General features: G+C 45.2%; 3 protein-coding genes across 11 annotated transcripts in view; 1 reads left to right on the plus strand and 2 right to left on the minus strand.

The window, feature by feature from the left end:
* Positions 1-18,977, minus strand: part of LOC103646503 (pentatricopeptide repeat-containing protein At4g13650) — a 30,423-nt gene extending 11,446 nt beyond the window's left edge. For 6 of the 8 annotated variants that reach the window (XR_002267174.2, XR_004856234.1, XM_020548307.2 and 3 more), the window contains exons 1-2: positions 18,536-18,922; positions 18,309-18,395 (exon numbers count right to left, since the gene is read on the minus strand). The gene's annotated coding sequence lies outside the window, so the exon portion shown is untranslated. Of the gene's footprint in view, positions 1-18,308; positions 18,396-18,535 lie in introns of all 8 variants that reach the window. The other 2 variants (XR_002267173.2, XM_008671236.3) reach the window with 1 other exon arrangement.
* Positions 10,102-10,489, minus strand: LOC103646502 (protein PMR5). Its single transcript, XM_008671235.2, has 2 exons — positions 10,330-10,489; positions 10,102-10,242 (listed from the first exon to the last, which is right to left on the minus strand). Exons 1-2 carry the CDS (start codon positions 10,471-10,473, stop codon positions 10,129-10,131), a joined length of 258 nt encoding a protein of 85 aa, XP_008669457.1. The 5' UTR covers positions 10,474-10,489; the 3' UTR covers positions 10,102-10,128.
* LOC103648674 (uncharacterized) lies at positions 10,928-15,218 on the plus strand. 2 transcript variants are annotated; one of them, XM_035965291.1, is made up of 4 exons: positions 10,928-11,737; positions 11,829-11,933; positions 12,505-12,579; positions 14,953-15,218. In XM_035965291.1, exons 1-4 carry the CDS (start codon positions 11,664-11,666, stop codon positions 15,203-15,205), a joined length of 507 nt encoding a protein of 168 aa, XP_035821184.1. In that variant the 5' UTR covers positions 10,928-11,663; the 3' UTR covers positions 15,206-15,218. The 2 variants fall into 2 exon arrangements, 1 of the variants encoding a protein (XP_035821184.1); XR_004856235.1 differs by lacking the exons at positions 10,928-11,737; positions 11,829-11,933; positions 14,953-15,218 and adding exons at positions 12,673-12,811; positions 13,069-14,095 and having other exon boundaries at positions 12,451-12,579.
* Positions 18,978-19,375: the final 398 nt, after the last annotated feature.

Raw genomic sequence — 19,375 nt, forward strand, 5'->3', positions numbered from 1 at the left:
CATTATTTGGATAGAAACTGCCTTGTATGCTATGAGTAATTTCTTACTGGTCTTTTTTAGCTTGGTAGACAGTGGCCATTTTTCTAACGGCTAACATGGCAACAGCCAACAAAAGTATCTACAATACAAGAGTATAAAATACAGAGGAAATGACCGCCTATATATTTGAAAATGAAAGAAACCATTTGATTCAAAGACTATGTTGCTAAGAAAACCTTCGATGTTAACTTCAACTCTTGACTTCCAACAAAAAAAATACAACCATGAGGCATATACAACAAATATCGTCAGAACAAATTAAATCGAAGCTAAGAAGATAAAATAGGAAACATGCATTTGGAATTTTGAGTAACAGTGACTTAAATGCTTTTAATTTTTGCTAGAAGCTCCGGTGAGAGAACCATGTTACCATTTAAACAAATAGACTGACAGATGACTGAACAGGGATAGGTGGACTGTATTAAGGCAAATACTGTCACGTTTCGTGATGAAGGCAAACATACATTTTAAAGTAAGAATAGAAGACAAGTAGTATACAACAATAGTACGGCTGTGAGATCTTAGTGTTTTGGGAATATGAATGTGTGATTGTGTGTTATCAAATGTTGCAACCCATACATCTAGCTTCTACAGTTTTCGAACAATGCTCATACTTTCAGGTATTTTGTTGTGCATTTGACTCATGGATCAATATAAAAATAAATAAGTAAAGTTAATAATTTTGGGATAAAAACATAAAATAATTATATATTAGTGGCTTTTGAAGTATGTGACTATACAGGGATACTTGGTACAAAGCTTAGCGTATAAAAAAGTTCAATTAATTTCATCTTTATTTATTTATGTTCTCAATGCTGGTAATAAATATGCAAAAAAAACATCTGTTTAGATCATATCATATGTAAAAAGGAAGCACGTCGTACAGTCCTCATATTAGGCTGACTGTACATGGTTCTGTACTCTATATTTAGAGAAGATTCTCTTTGTATGCTCCACCAGCGTCCTTTAAAGCGTCTTCTAAATAAAGAGGATGTACCTCTATCCTCTACAGGTATTGATCACGAATTGGGGTCTCAAAAACGATAAATCACGACACAGTTCGATGACAAAATGAATCTAAGCACAACTCAAATCCTAATGTGGCGGCAGTTGCTGATAAAAGAGGTTAGGGGCATGAAAAACCCCTAGATGTGCCCCTAATTGGCTCCAACACGATACACTGCCCAACGCACGGTGTCGCAACATCGAAACAAAATCTAAATGTTGAATTGTTTTGACGATTTCTATTGACTCTAGACGAACTTTAAATTGGTTCCAGCTCGGTTAGAAATCTTATCACTTTAGCTTTCCATCTACATAAAGTGTGACCTAATCGGAGTTTGGATGCATCCTAGGCGTCCGTTTTAGTGCAGACTAGTCGTGGACTCCGAGCTCGAGACGAAGTTGAGTCGGACTTGGCTCCCTCTTGTCGCGAACGTCCTAGCTTCTCCTCCTTGACATCTTGGCCTTTTCCAAGTCCTTGTTGGTCCTCTCCAAGGTTCCTAATCATCAAAACATCCATGGCACCAAGCGTAAACTCTAAAACGCAATTGACTATGTTAGAACAAACCTAAAGATTCAATTGTCGCACACGTGCTTCTGCTATCGGTTAATGGGTTGTTCATATGGGAGTGATGTACTAATCATATACCTTCTTCTTAATCTCCTTTGCCATTATACATGTGTGGTCTACCTTCAGAAAGAGGGATATTTTGTTGAAGGCGAGGGTGGCGATGCCTTTCTGTAGGAAACGGATGACGCCTAAGGGGGTGGGGTGAATTAGGACTTCAAAAACTTTTACTAAACTAGGCCACAAATAATTCCCTAAAGCAAAACATGTGCAAATAATCAAACTAGAATGTGTAAACTAGGTTTTGTCTAAGTGTTGCTATCTCTACCGCAATGGCTGAGTTTCAATATACATTATGTAAGTATGAATACAAGATTGAAACTTAAATGCTTAATATAAATGCGAAAACTTAAAGAGCAAGGTAGAGATGCAAACTCTTGTGGATGACGCCGGTATTTTTACCGAGTTATCCGGAACCACGCAAGGTCCCGACTAATCCTCGTTGGTGCCCCTACGCAAAGGGAAGCCCACGCGAGGGCCAAGCACCTCGGTCGAGTAACTCCGTAGAGAGTCGCGGGCCTTCTCCACGCGCAAGTGGTGCTCCGCTTCTGGCTCCTCTCGGACGCTCCCCGCCATCTCCACTATCGAGCTTCCGGCTGAAAATGCCACGGGCCTCGTTCCCTCCAGTACACGGTGGCGGCCGTGACACAAACGCGATTGTCACAGTCTCGCAAGACTCTCGCCCCACTCGGTACAATAATGGCTCGCGCAAGAGCCGAGAGGTTTAACTTACCTAAGCACCTACGCTAATCACCGAGTGATTCTATTAAGCACTTGGGTGTAAGAGCACTTGGGAATGTCTACTATATGCCTTGGTATGTCTCTTGGGCTCCCACACATGGAAATGGCCGGTTGGGGTGTATTTATAGCCCCCAACACAAATATAGTCGTTTGAGGAAAGCTGCTGCTTTCTGTGTTGCACCGGACCGTCTGGTGCCCTGTCCGGTGCGCTTAGCCGTTAGTCTGTCAGAGCAGGTGACCGTTGGCGCGTAGACCTTTTCACACCGGACAGTCCAGACTTCACACCGGACAGTCCGGTGGTCTTCCCTCCGGGTGCCACCTGGAACTAGCCGTTAGGGCTGCAGTTCCTGGTGCACAGGACAGTCCGGTGCCCTCGACCGGACAGTCCGCCTGTGGCAACACATCTTCTTGGACTTTTCTTTGATCTTCTTAATGTCTTCTTTTGAGGTGTTGCTTTCCTCAATTCGTTGGCCCAAGTAATTATAGCATCCTGTGAACTATAAACACAAACACTAGCAAGCACATTAGTTCACGGATTGTGTTAATCATCAAACACCAAAACTCATTTAACCAAATAGTCCGGGGTCCATTTTCCTTACAATCACCCCCATTTTTGGTGATTGATGACAACACAACCAAAGCAAGCAAATAATACAGACATTTGAATGAAAATATGCATTCTACTTGCTAGAATGCATGTTTGTCCCCAAAATGTGATATTATGGACTTAAGCCTCCCCCTAACTCCATAATTTTCACTCTCTGAATAAATAAAAAAATAAACTAGAACTCTTCACGTGGGTATTTTCTAGTTAATTTTATGTGTTACTTGACATCTTAGGGCATTTACATGTTGGTGTTAATCACTGCAGCTCTGCTAGCGTGATGGATAACATCTTCTTGTGTTTGCCCCTAGGTTCTGGCTATTCTCATGTGAATCTCACATTCTCAACTAAGATGGATCGGCTAATTTTCTTGAGCTCGGCTAATCTCCGCATGTAGCGTAGCTCTACTTTGATCGTTCTCATCTCCAGCATATGGGATTCGGCTGTTCTCAACATCAGATCTGGCTGCAAGTTTCCAACAGGCATTTTTCATCTCTTCTTCTTTACAGGGAAAGTGGTAAACGCAAGTCCCTGCCGTCGCAGATTTCCTGAACCAGCAAAAGACAAGCAAACAAAAAGTCTGAGCAAATGAAAGCTAGCCAGAGCGACACACTGCGTGCGAAGCACCAAAACACGTACGGAGAGGGAGGGGGAGAAAAGAGAGAGGTGGCGACAAAGGACGAGGTCAAGGACTGTACAATGTCGAAACATATTCAGTTCATATTTACGCAGTCAATAAAGTTTTATTAGCCACTTGTATACATAACATAGAGTATATACTACTTACAATTTAGCCATAGAATTTAGAACATAAGACAAGATGTGAATAAGCGTAGTGATCATAGTGAAGTAGATAAATGTTTTGAACTTACGCTCCTCCACGCAGCCTGGTGCCGACGTGAACAGTGGCATCCCGTTCCACCCCAATAGAAGGGTGGCAGTAGGCTCAAGTCTCGTGTTGCCATACACAAGATACTGGTCTCCTAGCACTGTGTTTGTCCTCTGTGCATACAATTGCATCAGATTCTGCAAAGGCTCATCCAGTCATCCAGATCAGCTTCCACAGCTAGCTCTCCAGAGGCATGTCTCACAAAGATAAGTATCGTCATCGTCGACCTATCAGCATCGACAGAATCCCGATTGTCCTTAGTTTGAAGAAACACCCCTCCGGCTCTGTTGCTGGAAGGAGCATGCATCTTGAGATAAATTGCTCTGCTGGTGAATCCTATAGTAGTGGCGGTAAATCATACAGTCTTGGATATAAAGTTGTAGGCTTACACGTTGAAAGCTAGCCAGAGCGACACATTGTGTGCGAAGCAACAAAACACGTACGGAGAGGGAGGGGGAGGAAAGAGGGAGGTCGCGACAAAGGACGAGGTCAAGGACTGTAGCAAAACCAAGCGGTCAGCGCGCTCTGTTGTTTGCCCTCCCTCTCCCTAGTCCCTCCCCATACTCTTCCCCAGTCCTCTCCCTCTCCTAGGCGCCCCTTCGTTCTTAGGCTCAGCGGCAATCTATCCGCAACATGGGAGAAGCGAGTGGGAAAGCCCAGACACCGCCATGACCCCCATAGGCCGCGCTCGTGGGAGCGCGGCGTCGATTGTTAGCGCCGCCCACGGCGAGGTCATCGTGGTGGCGCTGAGGCGTCGTCATTCCCTTCCTGCGCAGCGCCTCAGCCTGGCTTTCGTCTAGCAAGCCATCGCCCTGCCGCCCAGGGTGATGCATGTATGTACAAAACAGTTTCATGTTGTTTTCTTAATTAAGCAAAAAAATTATGCTTTATTTTTGCGCTTTTCATTATCTAGAAAGGAACAACCATGGATCATCTTTAAAGACTTAACCTATGGTTGTTCCTTTCTAGATAATGATGATCCATACATGCATCACCCTGGGCGGCAGGGCGATGGCTTGTTAGACGAAAGTCAGGCTGAGGCGCTGCGCAGGAAGGGAATGGCAACGCCTCAGCGCCACCACGATGACATCGCCGTGGGCGGCGCTAACAATCGACGCCGCGTTCCCACGAGCGCGGCCTGTGAGGGTCATGGCGGTGTCTGGGCTTTCCCACTCGCTTCTCCCATGTCGCAGATAGATTGCCGCTGAGCCTAAGAACGAAGGGGCGCGCCTAGGAGAGGGAGGGGACTGGGGAAGAGTATGGGGAGGGACTAGGGAGAGGGAGGGCAAACAACAGAGCGCGCTGGCCGCTTTGTTTTGCTACAGTCCTTGACCTCGTCCTTTGTCGCGACCTCTCTCTTTCCTCCCCCCCCTCTCCGTACGTGTTTTGTTGCTTCGCACACAGTGTGTCGCTCTGGCTAGCTTTCAACCTGGAAGCCTACAACTCTATATCCAAGACTGTATGATTTACCGCCACTACTATAGGATTCACCAGCAGAGCAATTTATCTCAAGATGCATGCTCCTTCCACCAACGGAGCCGGAGGGGTTCTTCTTCAAACCCAAGGACAATCGGCATTCTGTCGATGCTGATAGGTCGACGATGACGATACCTATCTTTGTGAGACATGCCTCTGGAGAGCTAGCTGTGGAAGCTGATCTGGATAATTGGATGAGCCTTTGCAGAATCTGATGCAATTGTATGCACAGAGGACAAACACAGTGCTAGGAGACCAGTATCTCGTGTAAGGCAACACGAGACTTGAGCCTGCTGCCACCCTTCTATTGGGGTGGAACGGGATGCCACTGTTCACGTCGGCACCAAGCTGCGTGGAGGAGCGTAAGTTCAAAACATTTATCTACTTCACTATGATCACTACGCTTATTCACATCATGTCTTATGTTCTAAATTTTATGGCTAAATTGTAAGTAGTATATATATACTCTATGTTATGAATGCAAGTGGCTAATAAAACTTTATTAACTGTGTAAATATTAACTGAATATGTTTCGCCATTGTATAGTCCTTGACCTCGTCCTTTGTCGCGACCTCTCTCTTTCCTCCCTCTCCCTCTCCGTACGTGTTTTGGTGCTTCGCACGCAGTGTGTCGCTCTGGCTAGCTTTCGTTTGCTCAGACTTTTTGTTTGCTTGTCTTTTGCCGGTTCGGGAAATCTACGACGGCAGGGACTTGCGTTTACCACTTTCCCTGTAAAGAAGAACATATGAAAACAAATGCCCGTTGGAAACTTGCAGCCAGATCTGGTGTTGAGAACAGCCGAATCCCATATGCCGGAGATGAGAACGATCTAAGTAGAGCTACGCTACATGCGGAGATTAGCCGAGCTCAAGAAGATTAGTTGATCCATCTTAGTTGAGAATATGGGATTCGCATGAGAATAGCCAGAACCTAGGGGCAAGCACAAGTAGATGTTATCCATCACGCTAGCAGAGCTGCAGTGATTAGCACCAACATGTAAATGCCCTAAGATGTCAAGTAACACATATAATTAACTTGAGTAGAAAATACCCACGTGAAGAGTTCTAATTTATTTTTTCTTTATTCAGAGAGTGAATTATGGAGTTAGAGGGAGGCTTAAGTCCATAATATCACATTTTGGGGACAAACATGCATCCTAGCAAGTAGAATGCATATTTTCATTCAAATGTCTGCATCGTTTGCTTGCTTTGGTTGTGTTGTCATCAATCACCAAAAAGGGGGTGATTGTAAAGAAAATGGACCCGGACCATTTGGCTAAATGAGTTTTGGTGTTTGATGATTAACACAATCCGTGAACTAATGTTACTTGGACCAACGAATTGAGGAAAGCAAAACCTCAAAAGAAGACATTAAGAAGATCAAAGAAAAGTCCAAGAAGAAAGATGTGTTGCCACAGGCGGACTATCCGGTCGAGGGCACCGGACTGTCCGGTGCCACACGCCGGACTGTCCGGTGCACCAGGAACTAGAGCCCTAACGGCTAGTTCCAGGTGGCACCCGGAGGGAAGACCACCGGACTGTCCGGTGTGATGTCCGGACTGTCCGGTGTGAAAAGGTATACGCGCCAACGGTCACCTGCTCTGACAGACTAACGGCTAGGCGCACCGGACAGGGGCACCAAACGGTCTGGTGCAACACAGAAAGCAGCAGCTTTCCTCGAACGACTATATTTGTGTTGGAGGCTATAAATACACCCCAACCGGCCATTTCCATGTGTGGGAGCCCAAGAGACATACCAAGGCATACAGTAGACATTCCCAAGTGCTCTTACACCCAAGTGCTTAATAGAATCACTCGGTGATTAGCGTAGGCGCTTTGCGAAGTGCTTAGGTAAGTTAAACCCCTCGGCTCTTGCGCGAGCCATTATTGTACCGAGTGGGGCGAGAGTCTTGCGAGACTGTGACAACCGCGTTTGTGTCACGGTCGCCACCGTGTACCGGAGGGAACGAGGCCCGTGGCATTTTCAGCCGGAAGCTCGATAGTGGAGATGGCGGAGAGCGTCCGAGAGGAGCCAGAAGCGGAGCACCACTTGCGCGTGGAGAAGGCCTGCGGCTCTCTACGGAGTTACTCGACCGAGGTGCTTGGCCCTCGCGTGGGCTTCCCTTTGCGTAGGGGCACCAACGAGGATTAGTCGGGACCTTGCGTGGTTCCGGATAACTCGGTAAAAATACCGACGTCATCCACGAGAGTTTGCATCTCTACCTTGCTCTTTAAGTTTCCGCATTTATACTAAGCATTTAAGTTTCAATCTTGTATTCATACTTACATAGTGTAGATTGAAACTCAGCCATTGCGGTAGAGATAGCAACACTTAGACAAAACCTAGTTTGCACATTCTAGTTTGTTTATTTGCATAGGTTTTGCTTTAGGGAATTATTTGTGGCCTAGTTTAGTGAAAGTTTTAGAAGTCCTAATTCACCCCCACACCCCCCCTTAGGCGTCATCTGTTTCCTACAAAAAGGCATCGCTACCCTCGCCTTCAACAAAATATCCCTCTTCCTGAAGGTCGACCACACATGTATCATGGCAAAGGAGATTAAGAAGGTATATGATTAGGACATCACTCCCATATAAACAACCCATGAACCGATAACAGAAGCACGTGTGCGACAATTAAATCTTTAGGTTTGTTCTAACATAGTCAATTGTGTTTTAGAGTTTACGCTTGGTGCCATGGATGTTTTGATGATTAGGAACCTTAGAGAGGACCAGCAAGGACTTGGGAAAGACCAAGATGTCAAGGAGGAGAAGTTAGGACGTTCGCGACAAGAGGGAGCCAAGTCCGACTCAACTTCGTCTCCAGCTCGGAGTCAACAACTAGTCTGCACTAAAACGGACGCCTAGGATGCATCTTAACTCCGATTAGGTCACACTTTATATAGATAGAAAGCTAAAGAGATAAGATTTCCAACCGAGCTGGAACCAATTTAAAATTCGTCTAGAGTCAATAGAAATCGTCGAAACAATTCAGCATTTAGATTTTGTTTCGATGTTGCGACACCGTGCGTTGGGCTATTGGGCAGTGTATCGTGTTAGAGCCAATTATGGGTACATCTAGGGTTTTTTCATGCCCCTAACCTCTATTTTATCAGCAACTGCCGCCACATTAGGATTTGGGTTGTGCTTAGATTCATTTGGTCATCGAACAGTGTCGTCATTTATCGTTTTTGAGACCCCAACTCGTGATCAATACAATTTTGGTTGTATTCTTCATGTTCTTGCTTGTGATGTTGATTGCGCTTGCACGGATAAGCCTTCAAGGAGAGGTCACTCGTGTGTCACGGGTGATAACCAATGTAGCAGTGGTGTAGTGATTGCGAAGATCCGTTCGTTCGGAACCTTGGATCATCAACGTCGAGATCTCCACCCAATAAAGTTATCCTACCTCACGGAATATTGAGTCTCGCCTTCTATCAAGTGGTATTAAGATTCAGGTTGCACATGAGGTATAATCTTACCTTGAGGTTCATTTTGTTTCGTCCCATATTCCATAAAAGCCAACAAGGATATAGATCGATTGTTCCCCGACCTACAACCATCGCCTTAGCCTTTGCACAATTCAGTTTTGGAGTCCGTAAATCTGAGTATGTGTCCTAGATTGAGCTTGGTTGCTGGTTTAGATTTGTTTTCGTTTAGTTTAATGCTGGTTTAGATTTGTTTTCGTCCTAGATTTAACGTATAGAGGGTGAGATATAGAAAACGTTGCTGGAGAGGAACGAGATACAAAGGAGGAAATCTTTTAGAAGAGGCTGTAAATGAGGGATATAGAGGAGTTATAAAGGATACTGTTGAAGGTAATCTTAGTTTTATATATGTATATATATATATATATATATATATATATATATATATATATACACCTTAAGAGTGGTACGAGGGCGTCCACAACATCGCCATGCCCCCGTCGCCCCACCCGCGCGCGCGTCTTCCTCCCGCATGCCGCACGCGCCAGCCCCTCGAGCTCGCCCGCGCACCAATCTCGCCGCCGGGTATCCCGCCCGCGCACCAAGCTTCTTCCCCCGCGGCGCGTCTTCCTCCTCGCCCTAGATCGCCGCCCCAGCTCTCTCCTCACCCCGCAATCCCCGCCGCCCACGCTCCGCTCTCTACTCGCCCCAGATCGTCGCCCCCGTTCGCGTGGATTGGGTACCGGTCCCAACTATCTCCATGGATTGCGCGTCCGCGACAACCCAATCTCCTCCCGATCTCCATGGAAGGCGCGTCCTCCCCCCGTGATTCTCGATTCCCCGCGTCCGCGCCCCAGATCCATTCTCCTCTCTCCCACAATCCCCACGGACTCCGCCCCGTATCACCACCCCGGCTCCTTAGAACGTGATCCACTCTCCTCTCTCCTGCAATCCCCGCTACCTCAACCCAGATCGCCGCCCTCGCTCTCGATCCTCACCCACGCTCTCCATGGAAGGCGAGGTCGCGATCCTCGCGTGGATCTATGTAGAGGCTGCGACGCTCTCCCAGGAAGACTACTGCCAGTGCTCCGTGCTCCGTGCTCCGTGCGCCGCGCTGGAACGCCACCGTGCGGTCCATGTCCTCGTAGTATCGCCCAGACTCGCCCATGTAGTCCCACCTGCATCCACCGACCACCAAGCACACTCTCACTGCAGACCGGAGAGGATTGCCACGAATAGGTGTGTGCAGTTCTACTCTACCCCTGCATCGAGCCGGTGTGCGTCCACCAGAGGCCGGAGTTGAAGGAGAGCATGTCGGCGTCGCGTCACGACTCGGCGTTCTCGGAGATGTCGTCCAGCATCAGCACCCGCTTCCCCTGGACCACGTCGATGTCCACCAGGTACGGCGCGCGGTAGAAGGATACCGTCACCTGGTACTCCTCGACCAACGTATTTAGATTAGATTAGATTAGTCCCAATCTCTTCGGCCAAGCATCCTAGCTGGTACATGTGTTTACATGACATACCAGGAACTTGTAGGTGTACAAAGGGTCCGCGGAGACGAGCTGCGCCGGCGACTGCGGCGCAGCGGCGTGCAGCAGGCAGACGAGCGACTCCCACTGGTTGCGCCCCAGCAAGTCGCCCACGAACATCACCGTCTTCCCCTTCATCCGTGTCAGGAAGACCGTGGCGCAGCAGCCTAATGTCACGCTGTCCCAGCGACGCCGCGGCTGGCGTCGCGCCACGCGGATGGTCACCCACGCCACGTCCCCAGACCGGTGTGGCACGCCGGCGCCCACAGCGTCGATGAGGAGGTCGGAGCAGCAGTAGCCGTCATGGGCAGTGCCGCAGATGTGGAGCAGTCGAATGAGAGGCTAGACGGGCTGGAGCACCACAGCAGGCTGGTGTCGCTGTTGGCCGGTAGCCGCTCCTCCCCCACCGGCGCCGAGAGGGACTTGTGACCCAAGGATCTGTTCCCAGGGGATGTGGTGTTTGCGCTCGTCGATGATCTCGGGCTCAACCACTCCAAGGACCCATCGGCCATGGGGTTATGCAATCCAAAGGTCTCCATCGCCGATTTCATTTTGTAGACAAATAAGTTAGCTCTTCTGATGGCATACCATTTATAGATTGCCAACGATCTGAAGGCATATATGAAGGCTTGTTATCTCTTCTGTGTTTAATTGATCAGTGACTTTGATTTGGACCTGGTTATCAGCTTGTTATTTCTATCTGAATTTTCTCGCTTTATTTGTACTACACTCGTGCTAATTATGTGAGAATGATTTGTGTCACTATGGTGTTCATCTGTTATTTTATACTATTATATGTATTCATCTGTCATGTTGCTGAACTCCTGTTGTCAATTGCAGAAGGAAATTCCTGCTTGAGCCAATTATAGAAGGCCCTGATATTTGTCAAATTGATGGTTGTAGTGTTAAATTGGAATACAAGAGGAGGCAAGTCAAATATGGTTTGTGTGACAGCACGTTACTAACTTACTCTACTATATCTGCATGAGAAAGGATGAACCCTGTTTGCATGTATACTAATTAATCTACGGATTCATTAATGTGTGAATAAGATTTTATTTAATTATGACAGCAAACGTGACATGCCATTACAATTTCGTTTATGCAAAAAAGTAAGTTGCTTACAGTTTAGCCTTTGGTTTCAATTTGCACTTTATAGAATTATACTGGCAGAAAATAATAGTTCTCTTTTTCATAGCAGAACTATAGTAAACATCTGCCTGCCGCTGATTTTCTTAGCCAACTTTAAAAAATCTGGTTTACTATTTTTTTATGTGTACTCATGTTACCTTGGCAGATTACTGGGTTAACGAACAACTCATACTTTGATGGAGCACATGAGGTTCGACATTATGTCAGGAAGCATTCGGATCTTGGTCGTATTGTGCTTGAAGTTGCTAAGGTATATAATGAATGTCATGAAGGATTGTTTTCTCTTAATCCCATATTGTGTGAGATACTAAATATATGTCCTGAAAACAACTTACGTGCAGGACTCGCAAATCCCCGGCCAAGCAAACTGCTAGAAATCTTTTCAGAGGTGGAGATGATGAAGATGATAGTGCTGATGCCGACACAAATGATCCTGCTGTTCCTCGGTAACTCCACTTTATTCCCAGCCCTTTAGAGATGATATGACCATCTTCGTTCGGCCATTTTCCCAGCACTGGTCTATACCGCAGGTCGATGCATAAACAACTGCCTTAGAAAAACATAGTTTTGAAGGATAAAACTGAAGATTAGGAATGACAACTTAAACAGTCATCATAGCTAACAACTGAAGATGTAACTGTGTTGATCCAAACTGTTTTACATCTGATTAAATCTACAGAAAAAATATTCTTCTTCTTTGGACGAGAGAGAGTGTATTTTGTAGTCACTCTAAGCTTACAACTGTCTTCGATCCATCACATTGAATTGTCGTTGAAGATTCTGCCAGGATAAACAGTGGCCCTGCCTTTTTAACTATAATAATAATGTCGGTTGGTACATTTGACTCTTGTGCCTTGTCCCCTGCCGACGCTGCAGTGCTTTGCTAGATTAGTAAAGATTACTCTTACCACCAGATGTGGAGCCTAACCGGTTGGTAGGGATACCAATGGTGCTCCTCTGTTAGTCCATCATGCACCTGAATTCTATAACAGTATATGAATGTCTTTTAATCTGCAGGTCATTAGGTAGAGTAGGAGTTGGGCATATGGTGTACATCTCCGGTTTGACTTGTGCCTTGAGTTCAACAAATATGTAAGAAGCATTTTCCTTTATGTTAGCATTTATTATCTATATGGTATACTATGTGGGCAACGTTTTGATTGCTGGCTATTTTATGGTTAATAGCCTTGAAGTCTCATGGCGTGAAAAGGAGCCAGGGTCTCTGTTTGTTAACTTAAGCTTGCTGCCAGCACTCCTAAACTCATCGTGCCTGCATAATTTATCACCCTTGTCAGATCTTCCCCGTTCGACAAACAGAACACATGTAAGTCTTCTTTGTTACTGCTGTGAGATTGGTTTCCAGAGCTTTTCAAGTTTAGTTGAATTGGCATTTTGCTAAAATTATTGGCACCGTTCTAGAAATGACTACCAGATCACCTTTAACATGCTTCCCCCCTATGGAAAAGATAAAATATAGTAAAGGGGCTAAAAGCAGTCACAATTTATGTTTATTTCTATTCTTCAATTTAAATTGTTTTCTGATGCTAACATCCTGTATTTGCCTGACGCCTTGATGTTCAGATATCCCATGTTCGGTTAGATGGTATCGATTGTGACAGTTTAAAGGTGTCACTGTTCCACAACATTTGCGGCAGTGTTGTGAATGAACATTCAGGTGTACTCCAGTGTTCATTCTGTAAGTGTGCCTGCGAAAGTGTATGTGTGTGTGGCTTTCAGCTGCACTTGACCATCGCAGACGACAGTGCGGATGTCTTGGCTTGGTGCGTTGGGCAAACGGCTGTCGAGTTCCTTCAGATATCTCCTGACGAATACCTGGAGCTCCCCGAGGTACGTATGACCTAGACGGGCACACGAGCTTCCATCTTAAGCCTCAATAGCGCGCTTACTATATGTTCTGATTGTTTTTTTTTGTGGTGATAAAATGAAATGGTCAGGATGAACGGGCAATGTATCTCTACACTCTCCAGAACGAAAGCTTCGTGGTGGCTATTGCGAATACCAGGAAGCGAGTCGATGGATGTGCTGTGGGTGATGAAGCCGTCCCAGCTTGGGAGATCACGAGAGCCCAGAAATGTGAATGAGTTCGTATAGTGCTCGAGAAAGAAATGTTGATGCTAAAAAAGTAATTGTAACACGTGTTTCAACCTCCGTTTTTCATCAACCAATTCGTCGTTCAGCAATGCAGCCATATGCATGAGTTGTCCATTGACTCCAAATGATGCTTAAGCACGACGGTTAGGATGGGTTCTTCGTTGACAAAGTCCGAGAGTAAGATGTCGACGAAGGCATAGCGTTTAACTTTAAAATGGGTTCACTACTGAAAAATTTCGGTTGTTCTTCATTCATGTTGACAATAGGTTATTTGCTTGGCAACGTAGCCAGACGAGTTCAGATTTATCTGAAACTGTGCCTTTTACATCTAGGGACTTGTACCCAGCAAACAAACGCTGCAGTGCTTTGCTGGCTACGTTTTCAAAGGACAGTTGCTTGTAACTGCAACCAAAAGTCTGATGGGGGTACCTTTTCAAAGGACCATTGGTTGCTTGCTTGATCAGGTTAACATAATTGCATTGCATGCAAGGAAACTGTCACAGGCAGCCAAGACTGATTGTCAGTCAGTAACCTCAGCTACCTTTTAGTCCAAGGGTACCTTTTCAAAGAACAGTTGCTTGTAACTGCAACCAAAAGTCTGATGGGGGTACCTTTTCAAAGGACCATTGGTTGCTTGCTTGATCAGGTTAACATAATTGCAATGCATGCAAGGAAACTGTCACAGGCAGCCAAGACTGACTGTCAGTCAGTAACCTCAACATTTCTTTATCATGCCACATGAGTTTCATGGATCTTTCCGGCCATTAGGCCTTGGAGAAAGATACAGATATCTGTCAGAAGAAGAGGGCTTGGGGTCTAGGGACACACACTTCCAAGTTACCTAAACCTAACCTAGCACCTTCACCATTGTGTTATTGATGATCTTTCTTGGTCTGAATGGAGTTTTTGCACCTATTCACAGGCTAGAGAGTTTATGCACTGTCCTCCCTTTTTGGATACACTTTCTGTTAACAAAAATGCTACACAGTTGCATTCTACTTACCTTGTGATTTTGATGGAGCTCTGTTGTTGTGCTTCTTTGACATTTGTTGGTACTTTGAGCATTAGGTCTGCATCATGCATTATGCTGTTCTCTATTGATCTCTATATCCCATATTGTGGAGATCACTAAAATCTTAGTAATTTAACTTCTGTTCAAACTTTCAATTCCGTCGTCCGTGAAAAATTGATAAATATGAATGTGTTGACTTGACTCCATTTTATCTTCTTCTTATTTGAGCTTGTATTCTTATTTTTGAATACATTGATGCCCTGCACTGAGATTTCTATTGTAAATAAACAAAGTGCTATTAAAATTTTGATTTATTCCTTACGAATGTCTGCTGGTTTCAGGAAAGTGCTGAGAGAGGTGGCATCTAGAGGACGTCATGTCGAACGTGTGAAGATTTTTTTTAGAAATATGTATATTTGTGCGAAGCTTTTTAGAAACTTGACTCCATTTTATTTTCTATGTTACTCTCGGCTTTGTTTCCTATCCTTTCCAATGACTTGCTATGCATTTGCACTGTATTTGGCATGTTTAAAACTGCTACACAAAACTTGCTATATATTTTGTCCAAAAATACTATATCCTTGTTATGATTGATTGATCTTTATTTTGTCTGCTCTTCTATTCTTGCGTGGGTCTATCAAGAATGAGGCAATTAGGTAAGGATATATGTTTTGTCAATATTGTCTGAGTATGAGCGTAGCAGCAAAAGTTTTGGTACATCATTGTTTTAGTTATTATGACATGAACAAACCTTTTTATATATAGAGCTCGTAGCAATGGAAGTCCCACAATAGGACGATGGAACTCATGGCATCAAGTGGTGTCGCGCTCATCTGCAACAAGGCACTATTTCCCACCATTGCGCTCATTTCGCGAGTACCTTGAGCTATTGGAGGCTCGTTAATTTGTGTTCCGTAGCAATGCACGGGCACTCACCTAGTATGTATATATATATATATATATATATATATATATATATATATATATATATATATATATATATATATATATATATATATGACGTCTCAAATGATATAGTGAATGACAAGACATATTGCAAGAGTGCAAGTTTTATATATCGGTATGGGATATCATCGTACAATACTACATTAGATGGATGACATTGAGCACAGACTTCTATATTCAATGATGTTGTTCTAAACATAAGATGTATTGGTCAGTAATATTTAATTTTAGCTGCTATTGATAAAGGTGTAGGACAGAGCTCTATTATTAAAGCTCATCGAGTAATTAGTCTTATTAGTATTTGGATAATTTGTACTTTTGATATGCAAAGATAAGAACTTGCAACCATGGTTCTTAAAGCGATAAGGCGAGATAAGACGTTGGACCGCCGCCTGGACGCCTCGGCGACGCCTAGGCAACGCTTAAGGCGACGCCTTATCAACACGAGAACCAGCAAAACAACAACATGGAGGAAGAAAAAGAAAAAAGGAGAAGGATTCAGCCGCCGCCACTCGATTTCGCGGCCACCGGAGCTGATCTCGCCACCGCGGCCTCAGATTTGCTGCCTCCGACCCCGATTCAGCTGTTGTCGGGCCCGATTCAGCCGCCGCCAGCCTGATTCAATGGCGGGCATTGATTTCAAGTCGCCTAGTCGCCTGGTCGAACCCTGGGACCAGGCGACTAGTCGCGATTAGTCGACGACTAGGGCGACTAGTCGACCCCTAGTCGGTCCCTGGTCGTCCTACACTAGTAGCTATACTTATATAGGTATATATATAAATATACCTGTATACATTATATAAATTAGAGACTGCAGTAGTGCAGCAGGCTGCAGGACTACAGGAGAAGGGGCAGGGACGCAGGGTGCTGTAGCCGCCGCCCGCCGGTGTAGCCGTCGGCAATCAAAGTCCAGGACTGCAGGGGCGGTGCAAGAGAGGAGAGGAGACATGCAGAGAGCCAGAGACTGTTGGTGGGTAGGTTAGAATAGGAGAGGAGAGGATATGTGCAGTGACTGTAGATGGGCTAAAAAAGGCCCAATAACTAAACCCTAGCCGGGACGACCAGGACACATAAGTCGGACGACTAGTCGCCCTAGTCGACGATTAGTCGGACGACCAGGACGACTAGGTTGTCTGGTCGAGTCGTCCAGCAAATCGTGTACCAATTACCGACCAGCCCGACTAATCGCGATTAGTCGGACGACTTGAAATCATTGAGTGGCGCCCCTTCCTCTTCCCCTATGCCCTCTTGCTGATTTAGCTAGGCGACGGGGACGCCTAGGAGTGTTGGGCGCCTGGACGTCTAAGCGACGCCTTTGAAACAGTGCTTGCAACGTCATAAAAATAGAGTCAATTGCTGAGCGTGTGAAAAAAAATCTATTGACCCACTAATATAAGCCTATCTCTTGTAGAAAGTATGGTATGTGTATTGTAATGAAGGTCCATACAAAATACTTCTTGGCATGGGATCTGTTGTGCAAGAGGTTCTGGAAATATATCTGGCATGGACCTTGCCATGTTCTTGTTTTGTTCATAGATTATTTAGGAGTCTAGATCGTCAATATGAACTAATATAGGCACAGACTATGCCTGGGAGTATTATATCTAATGGAGAGAATTAACACAAAAATTGTTGTAACTACACATAAATCTAGGGCTAGATAATTCTACCTTTCTAAATGGCTACATATTACATGGAATGGATCTGTAGTCGCTCTCATCAGTTTATCAAAAAAATTCAAGATGGACATGAACATGATTAAGTATCAAACAATATGACATTGCACTTAGATAGATGAAATAATATGAAAAAAAATGAATATCATGAATGGACGTATCAACATCAGAGATACTACTTTAGATCATATGACTGGCTGAGCCAGCCCGAAATCGGAGCCTGGGCACTGTTATAAACTTTTAAATCTCATCAAAGTCTCTATTCAATATAGTCCTGCTAGTTTCCCGTGCCTCTTAGTCCCAAGATACTGCATCATAATTTCAGCTCTTAACCAGGAGTTCTGGATGCAATTGCTCTATTTCTCATAGCTCACGTTACGATTAGTGTGTGTTGTCATGGATAGACCGATAGAGAAAAACGCCAGTTGCATACTGTTTCTGCTCTGGACAAAAAAAATGTCAAAGGAAATGTAACAAGAGGCAAGGCTCTAAATTAAGTGACACTTAAGCAAGGAGGGGCTGATGAACGCACAACTGAACTTAGCTCTATGCCTCTATATAAGCCAATATGTCATTGCATTCTGCAGGAACTCAGTTACAGGCCAAGAAATGTCAAATACATGTTCCACTAGAGCTGGATAGAGTTGGTGAACAGATAAATTTTCTAATGCTTGATTATACTGCTCAGGTTCACACAATAAAGTGTCAGAGACATCATGAACCGTTCTCACGGACACGGGCCCTGCAACCATTGGGTTCAAATCCGTCATGAGAGTGTCAACCAAATGGATTGGTTCTACCATTACTCTGAATAGGCTCATTGGCAGAATGGTATATGATATATCCAATCCATGTAGGTACTTAGCTTTGATATAGGCTAACATGGTGACAGCCATACAACAAAAGATACCAAAATCTCACATGGCCTGCGTACCATGAGCCAATGCATATGCAAAGCAAATAATTGTAGTAATAAGGGCTAGAGGCTCCAAAAACAAGTACACACGTGTGCAAAGGATCAGAGTAACTAGAGAAAGATAAGGATGCATATGTACCGGAGTGCTTTGTTTGGGTTGCATGGTGCCAAAACCAAACCTATCCAAATCACACTCATATGGCTTATTCGTGGAAGAAGACAATGCCTATAAAATAAAAGGTACCATTTTTCAGAGCTAGAAGGCAGGGGATTTTGTCAATATCAAAATGTTCAAGACACAGCACGATTATAGCATGTTAAGATAGCAAGCATGTAACTGGCGAACTAACTTGTGAGTAACAATACCATTCAGCAGAAGCTCCGAGTCAAACACTTCCAGACCTGTAGCAATTGTACAGAACTTGTTCCCTAAATTGCGAGAAATGGAGGAAGCAATAAAAAAATTAGGAGGGAGTAGCCCGGCCTGCGGAGTGCGGGCCTGGCCTGGCGGCGCGCAGGTGCTGGTACTATGCGGCGCGCAGCGACTGGCCTGGGCGCCAGGGCCGGTGGCCGCGCGGGAGCCGGGCGCGAGAGGAGGGAACCGGCTGGCCGCTGGCCTGGAGCGGGAGCGGGCGGGCGAGCTCGCTAGTGGCTGGCTCCTTGAGCTGGGACTGACGCTACTCACTCTAGGGTTTGACGTGGGGCAGATGGAGCCTGGAGCAGGCTGGCGTGACTTGGGCCGCCGCAGGCCGAAGCCTGGGCACGTGCCCGGGCCTCCGCCACTTCTATATTTTAGCTCTTCATCACAACATAACCAGGTATTATTTGGGTAAGAAAATGTATGTACACAAGTATTCAGTCTCCGTACATAAGTATTCAGTTTTCGTGTGATTGGTCGGTTGACCAACCATAACTAGGTCCGTCGTATGCGTTGATTGCGCCTAAACGCGTGATTAGTTACCTGTAATGCACCAACGCAGTTTGCACGTGTATGTCCAACAAAAGCACTTTTTTCACCATTTACCTGGGTCGGCGATGATCTCTACCGGGCCAGGCGGGCGTGAGCCGGACGCAGCTGCCGCACGCAACCAATCATGTGGAGATTTCAAGAATCATGTGTATTGAATTGTATTTAATGTGTTGGTTACTATAGTATTAAATCAACTTCTGTACATCTGAAAAGTGCTATAAACTAAATTTTATGAA

The sequence above is a fragment of the Zea mays genome, chromosome 2, assembly GCF_902167145.1.
Source record: "Zea mays cultivar B73 chromosome 2, Zm-B73-REFERENCE-NAM-5.0, whole genome shotgun sequence".
Classification (NCBI taxonomy): domain Eukaryota; kingdom Viridiplantae; phylum Streptophyta; class Magnoliopsida; order Poales; family Poaceae; genus Zea; species Zea mays.